Source organism: Lepidochelys kempii, chromosome 9 (assembly GCF_965140265.1).
Source record: "Lepidochelys kempii isolate rLepKem1 chromosome 9, rLepKem1.hap2, whole genome shotgun sequence".
NCBI lineage: Eukaryota > Metazoa > Chordata > Testudines > Cheloniidae > Lepidochelys > Lepidochelys kempii.
In genome coordinates, this window is record NC_133264.1 from 11,754,171 (window position 1) to 11,773,916 (window position 19,746).

A 19,746-nucleotide genomic window follows, 5' to 3' on the forward strand; every position below is an offset into this window, starting at 1 on the left:
CAGATGACAGAACAAGGCGTAATGGTCTCAAGTTGCAGTGGGGGAGGTTTAGGTTGGAATATTAGGAAAAACTTTTTCACTAGGAGGGTGGTGAAACACTGGAATGCGTTGCCTAGGGAGGTGGTGGAATCTCCTTCCTTAGAAGTTTTTAAGGTCAGGCTTGACAAAGCCCTGGCTGGGATGATTTAATTGGGGATTGGTCCTGCTTTTGAGCAGGGGGTTGGACTAGATGACCTCCTGGGGTCCCTTCCAACCCTGATATTCTATGATTCTCTATAGAGCTCAGTTCTACCTGAGCTCTGAGAACAAGAAAAAAAGGTGAAACTAGACTGAGCGCATCATGTGATAATGCCCCCCCCCCAAATCAATCACTGAGAGAATTGCTGTCTTCCAACTCTGAACAAGGAACTAGGGAGAAAAAAAGAAAAAAGAAAGCAGTAATACTGCTAAAGCTATTCTGGGACTTCCCCAGCCCTCCCTTCATGTCTAGCTTCCTGCTGTAGGTTAAAGAAAATACATTATCTCACATTTTTGACCTCTTATTTTTCTTTACAAGATGTTTTAAACAAATTAAACAGCAAATTATATATCCAGATGGGTCACTGGGTTCACCACTTGTTAAGGTCTGGTCATCATGTGACCTGGAGTAGGGTCTTGTCCAGTTGTTTCACTTAGATCATCAAATTCCTCAGAATGTAGATTACCGTTCAATAGGTTTAACATTTTAACACAAATATCTCCCTTCACGAAGGCCATGATGTGAGCACTTTGCTACTAGGGTCATGCAGCAACTCAAACAAGCATGGAGATAGAAAACAAGTAGCACTGTCAGCTTTGTACAGAATCACTTGATGAGCCTGAATCTTGTTATACATTAGGCTGTGATCTCCCCTCAACCCTCCCCATCCTTTTTTAAAAATTCTTTTGATAGATCTCCCTTTGAAATATAAAACACCTGCTATCGCTGCAAAGAAAAGGCTTACTTTACAAAAAATGAAACTCTACCTTTACAAGAGTCATCAGTAGGACTGGAGCCTTTCTGAATTTCACTGAGCCTAAGGAGCCTTTCTGATGTTCTTACTTCATTAGTGAATAAGTTCTCAAATTTGCTTTTACCATTCTCAGAATTGGTCTTGCAGACATCACCAAGACCTTTCAAATAAGCCTCACATGATGTTGCTATAACATTCCTTTTCTGTGGCAGTTGTAGTGAACAAAGAATTAGGAGAATTTTCAGAACATAATCAACACCTAAACATCTAAAGCCCTCTCAGAAACTGTTTGGTTGAAACACCTCCAATTTGGGCAAACGTCTGTCCTCTTGTCACAGACAACACATACATTTGAAGTACAAGTGACTTATTTTGAGGATAAAAATCAGACATAAATGGGAATCAAGTCTCAACTTTAACTATGGAGTGGCTATTGCCTCTTCCTAAATCCAAGCACAATGCAATTCTTATTTCTAAAAAAAAAATTTTTTTTTTGGATGAACAGGTGTACACATTTTCTCTGTAGCTCCTTTCTCCTTACTGTTTGGAATGCATCAGATGAAACCCAAAATGTGCTCTAAATCCACAGAAATTCCTTCAGTTCTAGAGCACTAACTGTTCCACGAATATGCATGTTTCAGAATACAAAACTGTACCAACCATATTATTTTAAATTTACTTTTTAGTATATACATTAACACTCAAAAATGTGATGAAACACAAATACACATCATGATGAGATACAGACTGCAAAGTTAAATAAAAAGCAGACTTTTTACAGTTTCCGATGAACATAAACTACAATAAGTGCATAGGCCAAATATTTGCTATTTGAGTAGCACAGCAAAAAAGGAAAAAAAATGAACATTTTAAAATGATACTGCAAGACTATATTCTCAATACAACAACACATGCATCTTGCTGTGTCTTAAATACTCTTTTGGCCCAATAGTAAAACCCCCCCTTTCCCCCCCAAGTTGAACAATGTATTATACCACAGAACCTTTATCCATAGAATGACAAACTAATTATAGGGCAATATTTTTTCTCTAGCTAATAGTTATGTCAAAGGATAGGAATTGTCTCCATTTTAAGAGATTTCAAGTAAATACTTGGGGGTATCCATGTTCTCCTCTTGATGCAGGCACAATTTCCATTAGTTTTAAGGGAATAACATGTGGGCACCAAGAGCAGAATACACTCTCTTGGGCTCTATTCATCCAAAATTCTTGCAGCTGTGAGTACCAGTTATGAGGACAACATGAAATCTACTTTCAAAATTCCAAGCACAAGAGTCTTGGAAGTCAGTTTGTGGCCAAGTGTTCCATTCTTTACCAAATATGGAGGCACAGAATTCCTCCCCCTGTTGATGAGCACATAGGAAATATCGACCTCTTAAGTCAGTGGACTTTGACAGTCGTGCTCTGGATATTGAGTTATCACTAGTAGGAAGGGGAAACTTTACAAGAAATTAAAGCAGTTTTGAGACCATGGTGGCCTTAAGGCAGAAAAAGATTAGACCTTTTCCACTAAAAATACAACATTAAGACAATTTTGGCCAGTTGATAATCTTGAGGAATCCAAGAAAATTAAAATCAAGCCTAGAGATGGATTGCATGTATTTGCAGCTATGAAGAATCAGGTTTGGGCCCTTATGAGCTAGGAGAGCAGTACAGGCATATAATGATTATTAAAGATCAAGTCTTGCCCAACTTGTCTCTCCACAGCCTGAGCTATTCAATAAAACAGGGCTACTGGGTATGACCATGGATTGGATAATTTCAGATAGTGGGCAAGATTCTCAGATACTGTAAATCAGCATAGCTCCACTGAAATATGGTGCTACCATAATTTACATCAAATGGGGATTTGGGCCAGATTATTTAATAGGATCCATATGACATGTGAATTATTATTATTTTTTTTAACTTATTACCTCTAACGAACACATTAGGGTGAAAATAAGGGCACTTAAAATGTAAGATGTGTTTTGAAGCATGTTTCAGCATCAAGTTTTGTGAGCACTGGCACAAGTGGTTGTGTTATGAAAACAAAATGAACAATCCCAAGTAACGTTCCCCTGGAGGAACCTCTTCTATCAAGATTTTGCCTAATTCCTGAACAAATGGTTTAAATTTGTAAACTAGGTTTTGTTTTGTTTTTTAAAAAAAGTTCTTTGTTTTGTATATACTCTTATTTTTGGCCACAAGGGCTAACTGACATATCATGCCTTTAGAATTCTGTGCCCCAGGATACTCAGAATTCAGATGAATGTTCTACTCCCAATGCTATGTCAAGAGCACAGCCATCTTTTCCGAGATCAGATTTCTTAAAGCACCCAACTGTCATCATAGAGTAGGGAGAGAAACTCTTCTTAAGAGGACAGAGCTTTCTTTAAACTAGTGAGCTGCAGAGATCCTTGAAGTCTTAAAAACAGAAGCAAAAAAAGATAAGCAAGACCATAGCACTCCTGAAATTGAGAACTGAATGAAGCTGGTTAATAGAAAACAAGTATTTAGAATTATAGGTGTTTTACCAGCCAATTAGTGTCACCAGCTTGCAATCAGGAACTTTCACAGGGCTTGTCTACACTTGGTATGCTATAGAGGCACAGTTGGGCCACTATAGAGCTTCAGTGTAGACATTACCTATGCTGACAGCAGGGATTTTCCTGTCAGTGTATGTACTCCATCTCCCTGAGAGGTGGTGCCTACGTCAACAAAAGAATTCTTCCCTCGACCTAGTGCTGTCTATGCTGAGGTTAAGTTGGCTTAACTATGCTGCTCAGGGGTGTGGATTTTTCACATCCCTGAATGAAATGGTTAAGATGACTCAATTTTCTAGTGTAGACCAGGCCTTAGCAAGAGAATAAATTAATTTTCATGTGTCACATGGACAAGCAAACAAAGACTGGAGAACCTTTTTCCAATGAAGGGCCTAATTCTGATAGCTCATATGCTGCTGTGAATTAAGAGTAACTCCACTGAAATCAGAGTTATACCAGTGTAAAGTGACATCAGAATTACTGGAAGCCCAAAGTCTCTACTAGGTCTGACTCTTGCACACAAACAAAAGGTTTCTACACCTAGGCTCAATTTCTGATTAGTTTGTCTGATCAGTGGAGACCTAAAAACATGACATCTGCAGAGTGCAACACATTTTGGACAGATAGAGCCTTATATAAATGGAGACAACTTTGACCAAAGAAAAAATAAATACAAATTCACTATTGGTATGAAATATATTGCAACAGTAATTGGGCTTCAATCATCTGCCACACAGTGTCCACAGCTGTATAGTATTTGTATAAAAAGTGTGGTTCTTCATTCAAGTAAACCCTAAAAAAAATGAAATATGGAAGTTGTATTTTTAAACAAAAAACCTTAGAAGCAGCATATCACAATCCTCTCCAATACCATAGAATTTTCTTTAAATTGAAGCATTCTAAAGATGTCTGACCTCAAAATACATCATAATGTCAAGTGGCTTTTTTGTTTTAAACTGGTCCAGCCCAGGTCTGTAACCTGTACAGACATGAAAAACAGGAGGAAATCACAATTATTGTTCAGCGCAAATATTGAGCATGTCAGTTATAAAATGACAAAGCAAATAAAATGTCCCCAAAATTAACAAACACGGGCTACTGACCACTATGGGGCTTAGATGGCTTTACATTAAAAAAAATAAAATAAAATAACCAGAGGTCATCATATACAAAGTTCTTTACATGCTGCATAATTCTGACAGTGCCCTTAATATCTAGGCTTTTTATTTTTTTTTCCACAAGATGCCAAACCACTTACAGTTTAGGTTTAGTTTAAATGCTTTTTATGAAATTAAATTATACCGATAGATGGTATTTTACCCATGAAGAAACTACTGATGCACTCCTTAAGAACAGAAAAGTATGCATATGTAAGTCAGTACAGGAGTTTCTTCTGCAACTTTTTGGAAAACAAATATATTTCAAGAAAAAAAAGCAGCAGCCTGTTTTGTCATTAAAACAAATGTATAGTTTCACAGTTGGAAAAGAAATTAGTTACATTGTTTTACAATTCAATACATATTCCCTAAGTCACTTTTTTCTAATGGCTCTGTAATAAAGTGTAAGGACAAATCCTGGGCTCCTGGCTCTGATCAGACTCCTACTACTATTGGCTTCTATGGGAGTTTTGCTGGAGCAAGATGCTTAGATTCAGTCCAAGCACAAAATCAACTACTTTAGTGTTTGCACAGCTGGTATTCAGAACAAAGGGAACATTTTCAGACCTCTATTCAGGTTAAATGTCAACTGTAAAAAAAACCTATTTAAAAAAATCAAATTCCAAACAGTCTCTAACAAAATCTACAGCTCAGTCACCAATGCATTCATGATCCTTTTTCTGTAGCTGAGATAGTGGGTTTAATTCTCTCACACACACCAGTCTAAGTTAGGAGTAACCCCATTAAAGTCAATGGACTCATATCTGTATAAAACTGGAGAATACCACTTAGTATATTTAGAGTCAACTTTTTTTCTTTAAATATACTCTCTTGTTACTATGAACAACTGTTTCAAGCCCCACACCTCCATCCATTATCTTCCCATGCTTCCATTTTCTTTGTTTAATTCTAAAGTTACCCCAAGCCCTATTATACCTGGGTTGGCTACTCAATTTGCTTTCTTCTAGCATGCACATAAGAACTCTTTTATAGTGTTGGTTGCAGTAACTCTTGAAGATATTGGGCCTGATTCTTCACAGCCCTGCAACAGGTGCACAGTGGGTACAAACACTACCATTCTAATATGGCAGCATTTAACACAAGGTGCAAAATATGGAGAATCAGGCCCGTAAGATCCAATAAGTTTGAGGACCTTTTAATTCGGGTCCTAAAAGGCATCTCTCTACAGGGAAATATGTTGTCTCAATATAAGAGGAATCATAAGGATAATTAATGTAGCACTTAATGTGGCACTTGAGTAACACACATCTCTGTTAGACCATGAATTACAGCACTCAGGGTTTCAGATTTGTATCATTTAACTGAATTTCTTTCTGTAACTAATTCCCAATTTTAAAAACTCTAGAACATTAGAGGGGGTTGACTGTAGACTAATAATAAATACAATAAGGGTAGTTATGTTTAGTAACTACAACTGAGTGAAAACATTCACATCTGAGCAAAGGGACATATGAATTCTGCTGGATTGCTCTAAAATATTCAGTAGAGATAAGACTAGCCATATTTCCCCACTCAAATCTTAGTATTTCTATGTATTTTTCATGAAGTGTTTTACCACATGATTTAGTACCTGTGTGTTCAATAACTAACTGTAGGAATCAAATGACTACAAAATTGTCTTAAAAGACCAAATAAAAGCCTTGGCTTTATAATCCCCAATTCACTGCTATCCATGTCTTCTATAATATAATGATTGCACATTTTTAAAGTATTACAATTTGCTAAATGAATCCAACCACTCAATACTTCATAAATACAGCCTGTACAAAGTACAGTTTATTTATAAAGTTATATTCTAATACCAACTGTCAGCACATTTATATTACATCTGGTATTGCACTTTTTTTGAGTGGCACCGACACATACGTGTCTGTCTGTGTGCATGCATGTGAATAAACCCATCCGCCTCAAACTCCTGGACTTTTGGAATTCACTTTAGATGCTGTAAATCTAACAAGTTTAAAACACTGGAGTAAATATCATCCTCAGAATCCTGGGTTTAGCAAGTTATTGTCAAAAATATTTAAGAGTTTATAAAAAAGTGTTTCAGAGTAGCAAGTTCTGCCTGCAGCTGTGCATAAGGACAATCTAAGAACCTCTGGTAGTCCTGATACTTGCAAAAACTGGTGCCCAACAATTAGATTTTTCTCTCACTTACATTCTCACACAGAGCATACAAGAAAGCCAGAGTGCATGTGCAAGAGCATGCATGCTATAAAATGTTTGTTTGGCAGCTCTATATGCTGTGAGCTTTCCAAAGTGTTTGCTATAAGTAGCTGGTGATCATTTTGAAAATCCAAACTTATTTCTCATGTGTTGGTTATAGGGATTAAGCAGCTGCTTTCAAAGGAGCAGGAAAGAACAGAAAGAGAGAGAAAAGGTGGACCCAGAGGCTGAGAGTTTAACCATACATTCCTTGAACAGCCAGCATATCACTTAGGCCCTGTTGACACTTACCAGTAGATTGGCAATGCTGCGATTGATACAGCGGTGCTGATTTAGTGGGTCTGGTGAAGACCCATGAAGTCGATGGCAGAGCGCTCTCCCATGACTCCTGTATTCCAGCTCCCTGAGAAGAGCAAAGTAAGTCGGCGGGAGGGCATCTCCCATCAACATAGCATGGTGTAGACACCGTGGTAAGTCGACCTAAGCTATGTCAACTTCAGTTATGTTATTCACATAACTAAAGTAGCGTAACATATGTCAATTTACTATGGTATTGTAGACCAGCCCAAAGTAATGTTAAGAATATTGCCTGAGATTCTTTGAAGAAACTTGGGCCAAGTTCACCTGTGGCACAAGTGGGTATATCTCCCACTGATTTCAGTGGTACTTGTATACTCTTTCACCAGGGTTGAATTTGGTCCTATGATTACAACTGAACACCATCAGTGACATGATGGACAATGAGAGTCTTGGACAGAGAGAACTGGGTTGCAAAATTAAATGAGTGAATATGGGACAAATCATGTAAATAAAGAAAATATATTAATAGTTCCTATTATATAAATAGCCTTTATAAAAATAATCTTTCAATAATTTTAATAACTAACCTTTAGCTAGGCTCTGGAAAACATGTGTGAAAAAATCTATAGTGTTCAGATTAGATTAAATCAAATCCCAAAGCGAACACTACAATGTTTTGTTGCACTAAACCCTATCCTGCCCATTCAATTTCTAAGCCAGTCATTTGGGATGGTGGGGACCAGAGTTTCTTCATGAAGCTATAAATCGCATCCCTACAAATACTGTCCAGGAGAATACCATATAGTAGGCTTATTTCCTACTTCTTTCAAAATGGTGCAGATGATGACAGACCCAGAAGTCAAAGGTTCAATTAAAACCAAAATATATTATGCCTATGACTAAATTTAAAGGAACTGTCCCCTCACTTTAATCTTTTAGATCTTTGAGCTGAAATTGAAGGAGTTTTCAACACTATACCTACTATTTAAATAGCCATGAAAACACTAAGTTTTCTTCCTTTTCAACTCTTTGAAACCCTACATAATCTTTAAAGTGATACTAGACCTACTGTAATATGTAATGGACTATTTTTGATGATAGCATGTTTTCCTTTTCCCAAATTATCCAAATTAAAAGCAAACAAAAAAACCCCTGCCAATCTTTCAAGTTTACCTTTTTGGGCTTAAGGCATAATATGAAATTGCACATCACACGAAAGCTTAATTTTGAAGTGTACAGTTTAGTGCTATCTGAAACCCCGGTTTTTTTACATTATTTTTGAAAAATGTCTGAATATTTCATCTCTGCTCTTGCTGTAAATTCTAATGCCATCGTCTGTGGTTTGTGCAATTCCTATGCAACCAGTCTTTGCTGCTGACAAGTATTAACAGTGCAGTGTAGCACCCATAAGTGGGCGATGAGTTTTTTAAATTCTTCACTTTCATTTCAGTTCAAGGCATGTTGCTTTATTGTGTGGAAGATCCAGTCCATTTTCGTTGTCCAGCCACCATGATGAGCATCATTCATCTGCTTCATGAAATATTCTAGAGCTTCTTGTTCACTTTTGTCCAGTGCAAGCGTCTTTCGAATGTACGCAATATCATCAAAAGACTGTAATTCTGGCATTCCTGAGCCAAGCATCATGGAGAAGAGATTTATGAAGAGATTGGCATGCTGCCGAATTGCTAAGTAAGCCTTATAACACATCTCCTGAAACCTTAAAAAGAAAGACAAGAGTTGGTTGGTTCAAGATACTGGATCCACAACTTTCATTTTTTGGAGGTAACAGAAGGAGAGAGGCAGAGCGTGTCTTCACCAGACACGCTATGGTGGTGTGTCTATATCGGTGCAGCTGAGCCAATATAGTGCTGTCGTGTAGATTTTCCCTTAGATTAGGTTCAAGTCATTTTTCAGTGACTAATTGATACCAGGTAAATTGGAGATTCTAATCTTCGCTTCTAAATCCCTATTTTCAGTTCATAAGCTTTCTCAAAAGGTGAATTATTTAGGAACGTTTAAGGAAATTCACTGAGACATTTGAATTATGCAAGTCTAAAAAGAATACGTTTTAAGCATTGAAACAAAATTGCTCATGACCAGTAAAATTAATCAAGGTTAGCTGTAGTTCTAACACTTGAGTAAAATTACATTTTTAATCCAGTAACCCTAAGTGGTTATGTATGTGCCTGATCCAGCAAAGTCAGTAGGAGCAGTGGATCAGCACCTTGAAGGATCAGGCCCACAGGCCTTGAGTGCCGAGAACCATAAAAGATCTATCCTGGGTGGACGATTTGAAAGAGATGTGTCCCCCCACAACTGAATTAATGTAACATTGTATGCCTGCAGTATGTTTCTTTGTTACATTAAGCTCTACAGGTACCTATACAGGGTCTTACAGCACATAGCTTGATTCAAGTCAAAGGCCAGAGTATTAAAGATCATTGGTTCCTTATTACATCTAGGATAGAGATTTTGCTACAAGATATACCCAAAAATATTTAATCAGTTTTTGTATATTTTGATTTATGTGAAATAACTGCTCAATTAAAAAATGGCTTACCTTTCAAATTCCCTTGTTTTGGTACATTCTTGGGCTCCTTTACTAATCACTATTAAGAAATCTTGCGTTAAGACAAATGGCACACGCTCTCGTTTGTAACCAAATTTTTTCTTTTTGTGATCAAGGAAGTGTCCAAAATCAATGTGAAACAGCTTTAAAAAGGAAGAAAATGGTTACATATTTTAAAATTATTCTGCATATTTAAACAGCTTTCATAGTAATATCAGTTCATCTAATTTTTGCTTGGATTTTGTGATCCAAACACCAATATGCCATACAATTAGTGTCTATACATCAGACAAATGGATGATGACATATTACATACGCAAATATTTGTAGAGAGAGACTTTTTGCAAAATAGTATCTTACTTGTCCGTCATCTTTCACCATGATGTTACTATTGTGACGATCACCAATTCCCAATATGAAGGTAGCAACACAATAGCCAGCGCAAGACCGTGTAAACAAATCAATAGCTGCATCATACCTGTTGAAAACAAACACTGGAGGCATTATTCTTCTGAAGTTCTAACACCACAGAAGTGCAGAAATAACATGCATGTAATGAAAGATATGTGTATACTAGCTTATGGAAAACACGCAAATCAAGACTACTTGGATTTTATCATTGAACTGAATCAAAAAGCTAGGTAGAGATTCAGCATTCTTGGAATACAACAATACCTGGAATAAGATAAAAAAATAATAATAAACTCACCGTTAGAGCAACTTTCTTAAAGACACAGAAAAGAAATTTTCACTCTGATAAGCTACTAATGCAAATTCAGATTTAAACCATGTATTTGTGCAAGTGTATATCTTAAATTGCCAATTTTTTGCCAACTGCTGCATTGTCACAATGATATCACACAATGCCTTAACCTCAAGAGGAGAGCTACGGATAGCAAAAATACCAGGCGTGGAGTATCATTGTATGACTTAGTTTCCCACTTCAAGAAGGGGGGCATGAAATATTTCTGTTTTGAGGCCTCCATCAAAAAAACAAAACAGGTGAATTAAGAAGGAGAGTAAGTAAATGAAAAGTAAAAACTCACATTTCTCCTTTGTTTTTGTCCTTGAGCCACTGATGTAATGTGTGGCTATTGAACTGCAATGCGCCCTTTAGACCACCTTTACACTGAATCTGCATAATTGTGTGAGAGCTTCTCACCACCTCAATAAGTCCCACACAATCACCAATAGACAAACAGCCATAAGGCAACATCCTGGAAGAAAAAAAAAAACATTATAAAGAGCAAGTTTTCAGACAAAGCATTTTAAACAGTACAAAATATGCACATTCTGGTTAGTAACCTTATTCAGATCAATACCATCTATTACTGGATTTACTTCATAGGGTTCTGCTGAAAATACATTTGAAAACCCTACAGCTGTATTATCAGAAGTGTTGAGAAAAAAAGTGTGCAAGAACACTAGAGTTCAATAATGTGCCTGACAATGCGGCCACTGTATCTGGCAATTTATTTCCTAGTTTTATACTGGGAAAAGATTTAAGCTGAAAATTACTAGTGGTTTCCGCAATACCTCTGAATATTATAAATAATCATTAATGGAACTTTCAAAATGTAGGTAGATTTATCAAGATATATTTCTGTACACATCTTCAGACTTTAATACTAAGGGCAGGACAGTCTCCGGACTTTAAGAAAGGGAACATTCAGCACAACCTGAGTGCTACCAGAAACGCATAATACAGAATAAAGCTTAAGTAAAGCCTGCTTTACGAAAACCCCACATGAAATTTTAAAAATACATTTCCAGATCTATTACCTCTCAATATTATAAAATGGTAATGGAAACCCATGTACCGCAATAATGCTAGTCTTACTGATGGCCATTCCCTGGAACTAGACTGAAATAAATTTGCACATAAGGCACAGATCAGTTTATAGACCCCAATATTTTGGATATCTTGAAGCTATAAAAAAAGTTACAGTATAACATACAGAAACATGCTTACAAATCACTTTAAGTATTAAATTTGTTTTTCATGGAAAAGGAAAGGAACCATATGTAGTAATTAGGTTAAACAGAAAACATTAAGAATGGCACTTGAGAATACTTTCTGTTGCTCACCGAAGATCAAGACCCTGATTTTGCCAGATGTTTTCCATAATTCGAATGATCTGAAGTGTCAGCATGTCCTGACGTAAATCTGAAATATTCAAGTACATACAGATGTTGTGGATTTTATAAGATTAGCATGAAAGCTTTTTGTAACATGCCATTTTATTATTTTCCCCCCAATATATTTTAGAGTGGGAGAGTAGGTTGTGTATTTCACTAAAGTTACGTTCTCTAAAATGTATGATCATTATGCAGAAGTCAAAAGCAACCTTTAATGTTTAAGGATTAATGTAAAAGAGTTAAGGTAGTTTCAAGACAGATTAGTAATATACAACTTTAAAATCTGCGTGGATTAATGAGACAGACATCAAACATGGCTTTACAAATGAGAGCAAATATTCTAAAGCATTTTAACATTTGAATAGTATTACAGTTAAATAATGTTATGATAAGCACAGAGTGACCCTACGAAAATATTAGGCAAATCAATTTCAATACTACGGAAAGTACAGTGCATACACGAGTCATGTTCTAAGAGGAAAAAACAGTTCAAAATACTGTTATAAAAGAGAATGAGTGTTTGAAAAAGCATAGCCTAGGAGCACAGCTACAAAAATACTGTGCATGTGTTTGTCTGTTCATTTTTTACATACCCATTTCTTTAGAAACTTAAATTAGCAAAGCCAAACAAGGTATGTGTATTTCTTTAACATGTATTCTATAAATTATTTATAAAAAAAACTTTAAGTCAACAAGCAAGGTATGAGAAGAGAAGCTTATGTATAAACACACAAAATATGTTAACCAGGATATGCATGTATTTTGTGCCCTTACCATCTCCATTTTTAAAGATGATTTCATTGTTTTGAAACAACAGTTCAGACATAATATCTGGGTTTTCCCAGTTCAACCACAGTGGCCTTTTTGCAGAGGACATAATCCTGCACTCCTCAAGCCTACAAAAAGATAAGATTTCTTCTAAATAAGTGTATTGTTGACATCAGTGAATGGTGCTTTTGTAGTATTCCTGCTCTCTTCACCTTTCCTTCCCCCAACATTTATGGCTGATATAACACTATGATGGGCCGAGATGGACAGTTAACAACAAATTTTCATTCTTTAGCCTTAAACTTAAAGCAAGAAGTGCACTAGCTTGTGCTGCCTGACAAGGGAACTGGGTGTATATAATCTTTAGGCAGCATCACTTCTGGCCAAATAATAAGGTTCGTCACAAAAATTACAAGCATTATTCTGTGGTCATTTAAAGTTGTTCTACTGATGCTACCGGCTGAAGGTCAAAAAAAGGTATCCACTATACAATTTTCTTAGTACATTTGCAAATTTTAAAATCTTTTCCAAGATGCACTAATTTCAGAAAAATGGACTACTTAAATTCCAAAAGGGAAGAACATACCTAAGATTTCCCAGCTGATGAGCAGGGTTAAGAGGCGAAATAAAGCCTTGTAAAGCATCCATGAAATCTGGCCGCCTCATTTGTTCAACAAGAAACTTCATCTGTACCTGAAGGGTAATCACATTTAATTTGAGAGCTTTTTGATGATATGAGAAAGATGTACATACATGCTGGGGTTTAATTTTGATTTAAGATGTAATTTTGTGTAATGCAAGTGTCAAAAAACAAACAATCCCACATTCGTCATATATCACCAGAACTGAAGCATTATTTTCATATTACCTGAAAATAGTTGTATGACATAACTTCTATTCAAATGACCTACTCAACTGGCCAACAACAGTGGGTACAGTAAAAATATCTCCAACACCTGGTAAGGAATTTTATTACCTACTGAAGTAAACAATATCACACTATTTTAACTAACCAAGTAAAGACCCAATTCTTATTAAACTACTTTTAAACATACTTAATTCTTGTATTCTGATAACACTAATACCTTTTGTGTCTCATCCTTCTTCTCCTGCTTGAGAATATCTGTGAGGTTTATCAGTTTCTCCATAGCCTCCACCTGCCTGCTCAAATGTTTTAGGTACATCCCACATGCTCGACAGTAGGACTCCAAAAGTAAACCAAATCTCTGGCTTACATTCTTATTGTGCATTTCAGACCTATCAAAAGAGAACATTTACAGGTAAAAGAAGAACGTTTACCGGTATTACTGTTCAGGACTGATGCTGTCCCTAAGCCCTTTTCTCAGTTGGCAAACTTCTCTCAGAATGGAATTCTACAATTCAGCCCACTTTTAGACAACAGACCAGGCTACAGCACCTCCTGCTTATCACCTATATTACCTCAGCAGGTCCAACTGGTTTTGGTCTCTGCTGTAGATCCCACTCTGGGAGCTGTGATCCCCTGGTAAACACAGTGACAGAACAGCTTGTTCAAAACAGTATGATTTATCCATCCACAGGAACATCATAAGCAGAGAGAAAAGGTTTAAAAATAACTAAAGCATACAGCCTTGCCCAAATGTAGCATTTACCTCATGCAACTAGGTAGGCCCAATTTAGCCTTGACACCCTTCCTGTTTTCCCAGGGACCAAGTTACTGCCTGCTTCTCTGCAGACCCTCAATCCCAGAGGTGGAAAAACTATGGCCCGTGGGACCATCCCGCATGGCCTCTGAGCTCCCAGCCCCTCCCCTACTGTCCCCCTCCCGCACAGCCTCAGATCACCGCACTGCCAGTGTTCTGGTCTGTCGCTCCTGCCGGGGAGCGCAGCAGCATGGACACGAGCTTCTACTGCTCTGAGTGGCATGGTAAGGGGGTGGGGAGCGGGGGGGTTGGATTGTTCAGGGGCCAGGCTGTTAGGGGAGGCACAGCCTTCCCTATCCCGCCATCCATACAGTTTTGCAACTCCAATGTGGCCCTCGGGCCAAAAAGTTTGCCCACCCCTGCTCTATCCCTATGACTCAGAAGCTCAGCTTTTCTACTATATTCAATCTCTCTGTTTGAAAGTTCCTGCACTGAAACCCTAAAGGTGTCAAGTGGAGCTCTTGCACTCCCCTGCAATGGGGTCTGTGAGCCCATTTCCACATTAGTGAAGGTACACCTCCAAGGAATTATCAGCTCCACTGTCCATCGGGATTGTCTACACTCAGCCATTCACTTTTGGTTCCTAGAGAAGTAAGTTAACTATGGCTGATTTAACTTAGTTGCCCTTTAGACAGCAGCACAGTAACTTCAAAACCCACAGGGGGTGTGTGGGTGTGTGTGGGGGTGTGTATGTGTATATAAAAATATTCATAAAATACATATAATTCCCACATTCTTCACAACAGGCAATTTTAAAAGGCTCTTGCATATAAAAGTAATTTGAAATATCTTAAATTTAGAAAGCAAGCAATGGAGATGAGCTAATTATCTACAGTTAATGTGGAATTTGCCGATAATCACACTGTACACACCCAGTTACTAACTACTCAGCAATCTTAATTTAAATTTCAACATCATGCACCACCTATTTTTTAAACTTTTCATTACACTTTCAGCAGTGATTTAAATAGAAAAGACAAAGTGGAACAATGATCATGACATAGCATCACAGGACTAGAAGGGACCTTGACAGTCATCTAGTCCAGTCCCCTGCACCCATGGTGGGGATTACGTATGATATAATGCAACAACAAAGGTCTAATCATAGGAACAGAATAAGTACACAGTAAAGCCAGAGTGACTGCTTCAGTAAACATTAACTAGAGGGCAGGAAAGATTGAAAGAAACAGAAGAGGCTAAAGGAAGAAGACAAATGAAGAATGGTGGTCTTAAAGGGGAGCATACTTTCTTACTTAGTGATACTAAATGCAATAACGAGGTACTGAACAAATAAATAATAATTAAAAGTTATTGATCTTTGTATAAACCTTCCACTGAGAATAGTAGATCTATTGTGGATTGAGGGAGTATGGGGCCCTAAATTTATACCCTCAGCCCATCAGAGAAGGAATTCAGCTCTCTTCAGTGACTGAGCATGACATTCCTACCGTAGATACAATGCTGGCTACTACAAAAAAAGTCTATATCAAAAATAGGTAGTTCATTATCTTCTGTATCTTTCCAAACTTCTAGACACCTAAACTGACTACAGATTTGAGAACTAATTTTGTCTGGGGAGTCATGCTGCTTATATAGAAAACAAAAAACAAAAAAACCTTATAGTAGTAATAACTTAAGAAAAAAGAACATTTCTGACATTTCATACCCCTAACTACTGTGGTACAGCTTGGTGGAAACCCACCATTACCCAAAAAACTTCCCAAACAAACTTACTTTAAGTGCCAAAAGAAAAAGTGTCCTATCCTTTGATTGGTCAGTGCCTTCTTGAGTAAAAATCTCACCAGCAGATTATCCAAATATTGCTCATATTTCAGAACCTATTTATGGGTAAGAAGAAATGAGAATTTGGAACTGTAGCTTTCATTTTGCAAATATTCCCATGGATAATACACATCCAGACACATACTACATAAAAGAAGAGCCACATTCTGGAAAAGGATTTTATAACTCAAGAATGTCTGGCCCTCATACTTTAGGGTTTGTAAATGTTAGCAGGCATTGTTCCAACCCTGCTTAACAGTACACACACTGGATAAAGGTCCAAACTTACCACCTATCTGACATTTCCTTTATTGTTAACTTAACTGACACCAACCAAATTTTAGGGTCATTTTGCTAAGATTTCTAGAATTGCCTCTTCAGGGAGCCTGCCCAGTCCATGCTACAGAAAGATAAATGGTCTGGCTGCCAGTGTGAATCAGCAGAACAGCTCTGTATCTCCTTGCAGGGTCCTAACATCTCTCATCCTATTTACAGTAAAATAAACCAGGTTTGATATTTCAAGATTGCAACTACTATATTTATTATCTATTCCCCAGAATCATTCGGGAATTACTGTTGTCAAGATTTCTTCTCTTTCTTCTTGCTACATCAGATTTAGGAAGCAACAATTAAAAACAATTGTCAACAACAAATATACATAACCTCTAATTTAACAGAACAAGCTAGGGTACCTGTACTAGCTGGATTAAGTACTGAGACAGTTTGTCATCTGTCAAATACTTCTCCAGACACCGAACTGCAAATGCCCGCACCATTGGGTCAGGATAATTACAGTCCAAAAGCTCCATTGCCTGTTCTGGCTTGATTGGAGGCCAGTCTTTTACCAAGCAGTACATCTGTGTGGAACAAAAACAGCAACCCAACATAATCCAGACATTTTAAGCAGTTGCATGGACAAAACAATAATTATGAAATAGACCCATGTAGGACCAGCAATCATTTTCCTGTTTATAAACTGAATTTACTCTTTGATCTCACAAATGACTAACTTGATGGAAACTACAACCTGCTAAATATTTTATCCACTATATAAAAAAAGCTATAATAAGAACTACAACCTCAGTCATTCCATAGTCAGTAATGTCAACCCAGCGTAACTCACTGGTCAGCAAGACATCAGGGATTGAACCAGGGACCTCTAGAGGTAAAAGCATAAGGCTCTTGAACTAAACAGTCAGGCTCTGGAACCATCATCTGCGGATCAGGCACAGAGCGGGACAGAACACACACCAACCAATGGGTTGCATGAGCAGAACATATTCTAACTAATGATTGCTCACTTTCATGCAAGTTGAAGAAAATCATTTTTAAAAATCAAAGATAAACTGTGTTTAAAAATGTCTTTTAGTGAAGTTTCTTGAACGTGGTATATTACCTGGGCTACTTCATCTCTAGAGTTCCATTTAACAGACAAAAGTAGTTTGGGTAGAATTTCTGGGGTATTTACACAATAATGTCTGTAAAAGAGAAAAAAATGTAACTTGCATATACAAACTAGAGGTAAACAGTAAGTAGCTTTACTTTGATCACAGCAGACTATGGCCTTCAATCCTGAATTATTATCTACCTTTATGCCTGCAGAGTCCCACTGAAGTCAGCAGGGCTCTGCATAGGCACAGGTATCTGTCCACACAGGTAAGTTTGCAGAACTGAGGCACATAATGGATTACTTCTATCACCAGCTTTCCTCCACAGGCGAATAAAACTAATATATGCTTTCCTAAAATGCTAACCACAGCATGGAGGAACATATTGAACAACAGGCCAGAATTCAAGTCAATTATGGGTTTTATGAAATTAGAGAATTCCAGAACCCCATCTTTATGATTCTGTATACCTGTGGCTCCAAAGGAAGTCCTTCTCTTGCTCAGTAATTTCAGACAGAGGGTCTCGTGTACAAATTGCACGGAGTTGCTCTTTGTCACTTTCTCTTAATTCATTATCTCTAGCTAGCCTGTTACTCTGTAAAAGAAAATGGTACATTATCCTTCCACACACTTCTGCTCTCACGCAAGCTACATACCTGATGTAAACATAGTATTTTTATATAGTGTAGCATCATTTATACTCTATTATTAAAAATCTGTTGGTTGTTTCTTTCAATCCGAGTGCAGCTCTGTATTATATTTTAAAAAAGATTAAACAGTGCTAGCTTTATAGTGTTTTGATTTTTGTAATTGCTTACGACCACGGACAGAGATATCATTCCAAAGAAATTAGTTGGATGGAGGGACAATAGCAGTTGGCACACTACCATCAAATGAGATTCTAGCAAGAGCCCCATAAACCACAAGATGAAAGTGACAACCCCATCCTCATTTAGCAAACTATTCAGGATATCTGCTGGAAGGGGGCAGAGAAAAAGCCAAGAATGGAGAAGCAGAGTGTGGGAAAAAAAATACGTGAATATGAGGTCTGAGAGGAAGTGTGGAACATGTCCAGGAAACTTGGAAAATCAGGGGGAGAGTTTCAAATTGATTTCCAATGTGACTGTAAAGCCAGTGTTCGTTAATGCTGAACAGATTCCCCAAAGGAGTAGGGACACTCAAAGTAACCCTCAGGGGAGCTAGGTGCATCCTGCGATTGAGTTCATTAAGCGTCATTTCATGTGTTCAGAACCTGTTACATAGATGCATTTTATAGATACAAAATCAAATAAACCAGCTCGGTCACCCATGACTCCTCTGCCCCTTCTTTCTTTCTCCAATAATTTAGTAACTTTTAGTCTATGGTTGGTGTAAAACTTCTTCATTTTACAGCATGATGCCAGGGTAATGGAGTTTCTGATATTTTGTTTGTGGAATGGTTTGCACTGTACAAAGACTGAATTCCTAAGGGGTTTTAGTGATATAGGGCTTTGGTATGCTCTTTAGCATAAGCCACAATTCACAGAGCATGGTGAAATTTTTCATCTTAAACTTGTTTCCATCAAAAACCACAGATTTGGCTCGATTGAGACATTTTGTGAATTTGTGTTAAACTTGTCAAATTGTTTCAGATAAAAAAATCCAAAATGTTTTATTATGACATTTAAAAAAAAAAGATTTTCGATTGCTTGATTTTTGGATTCAAAACAACTGATTAAATAAACCTGAATGAAGTTTAACAGAAAGAAGCAAAAAACAAAAACAAAAAAACAAAAAACAAAGCCAATTTTTTTTTATTTTGAACTTTGTCTAAAAAAGTCAAAAGTTTTTTGTTTTGGGTCAACTCAAAACAAAATTTCTCCCATTTTTTTGGTACGGCCAGCAAACTGAAAAATCAGTTATTCATCCAGCTCTATTTTTAAGTGCTATCATTTTTGCAATTTATTTGTCAGAAGCTGAAATGCTGCAGAAACATCTAATTCTATTCAACTGCACACATCTTTAAATCTGAATTCACATTTTGAGCTCTTCAGGATGCATATAAAATATATGGTTATATGTTGTTATAAAATATGGTAAAAGGAAAAGTGAAGAGTAAGCCCCTTTGCCATGTGAAACGTGCATTAAAAACTAAATTTTGTCCGAAATTCCCATTTTGTTTGCAGAAACCCTCTTTCAGAGCTAGATTACTGGGTAACATCATTGTGGAACTACCTAGAACATCTTGGTAAGAAGAT

General features: G+C 37.1%; 1 protein-coding gene and 1 long non-coding RNA gene across 8 annotated transcripts in view; one reads left to right on the forward strand and one right to left on the reverse strand.

Annotated features, from left to right (window-relative positions):
* The window catches only part of LOC140917151 (uncharacterized), a 31,164-nt gene extending 21,728 nt beyond the window's left edge, over window positions 1-9,436 (forward strand). The window contains exon 2 of the long non-coding RNA XR_012160723.1: window positions 8,632-9,436. This is a non-coding gene — a long non-coding RNA (uncharacterized lncRNA). The remainder of the gene's footprint in view (window positions 1-8,631) is intronic.
* PIK3CA (phosphatidylinositol-4,5-bisphosphate 3-kinase catalytic subunit alpha) overlaps window positions 955-19,746 on the reverse strand; it is a 78,964-nt gene continuing 60,172 nt past the window's right edge. For 6 of the 7 annotated variants that reach the window (XM_073359317.1, XM_073359312.1, XM_073359313.1 and 3 more), the window contains 12 exons: window positions 17,980-18,104; window positions 17,518-17,599; window positions 16,814-16,978; window positions 16,074-16,177; window positions 13,743-13,914; window positions 13,244-13,350; window positions 12,664-12,785; window positions 11,839-11,917; window positions 10,797-10,967; window positions 10,111-10,228; window positions 9,742-9,893; window positions 955-8,898 (listed from right to left, as the gene is read on the reverse strand). In XM_073359317.1, coding sequence (XP_073215418.1) covers window positions 8,628-8,898; window positions 9,742-9,893; window positions 10,111-10,228; window positions 10,797-10,967; window positions 11,839-11,917; window positions 12,664-12,785; window positions 13,244-13,350; window positions 13,743-13,914; window positions 16,074-16,177; window positions 16,814-16,978; window positions 17,518-17,599; window positions 17,980-18,104 — 1,668 coding nt within the window. In that variant the 3' untranslated portion in view covers window positions 955-8,627. The remainder of the gene's footprint in view (window positions 8,899-9,741; window positions 9,894-10,110; window positions 10,229-10,796; window positions 10,968-11,838; window positions 11,918-12,663; window positions 12,786-13,243; window positions 13,351-13,742; window positions 13,915-16,073; window positions 16,178-16,813; window positions 16,979-17,517; window positions 17,600-17,979; window positions 18,105-19,746) is intronic. The other variant, XR_012160722.1, reaches the window with a different exon arrangement.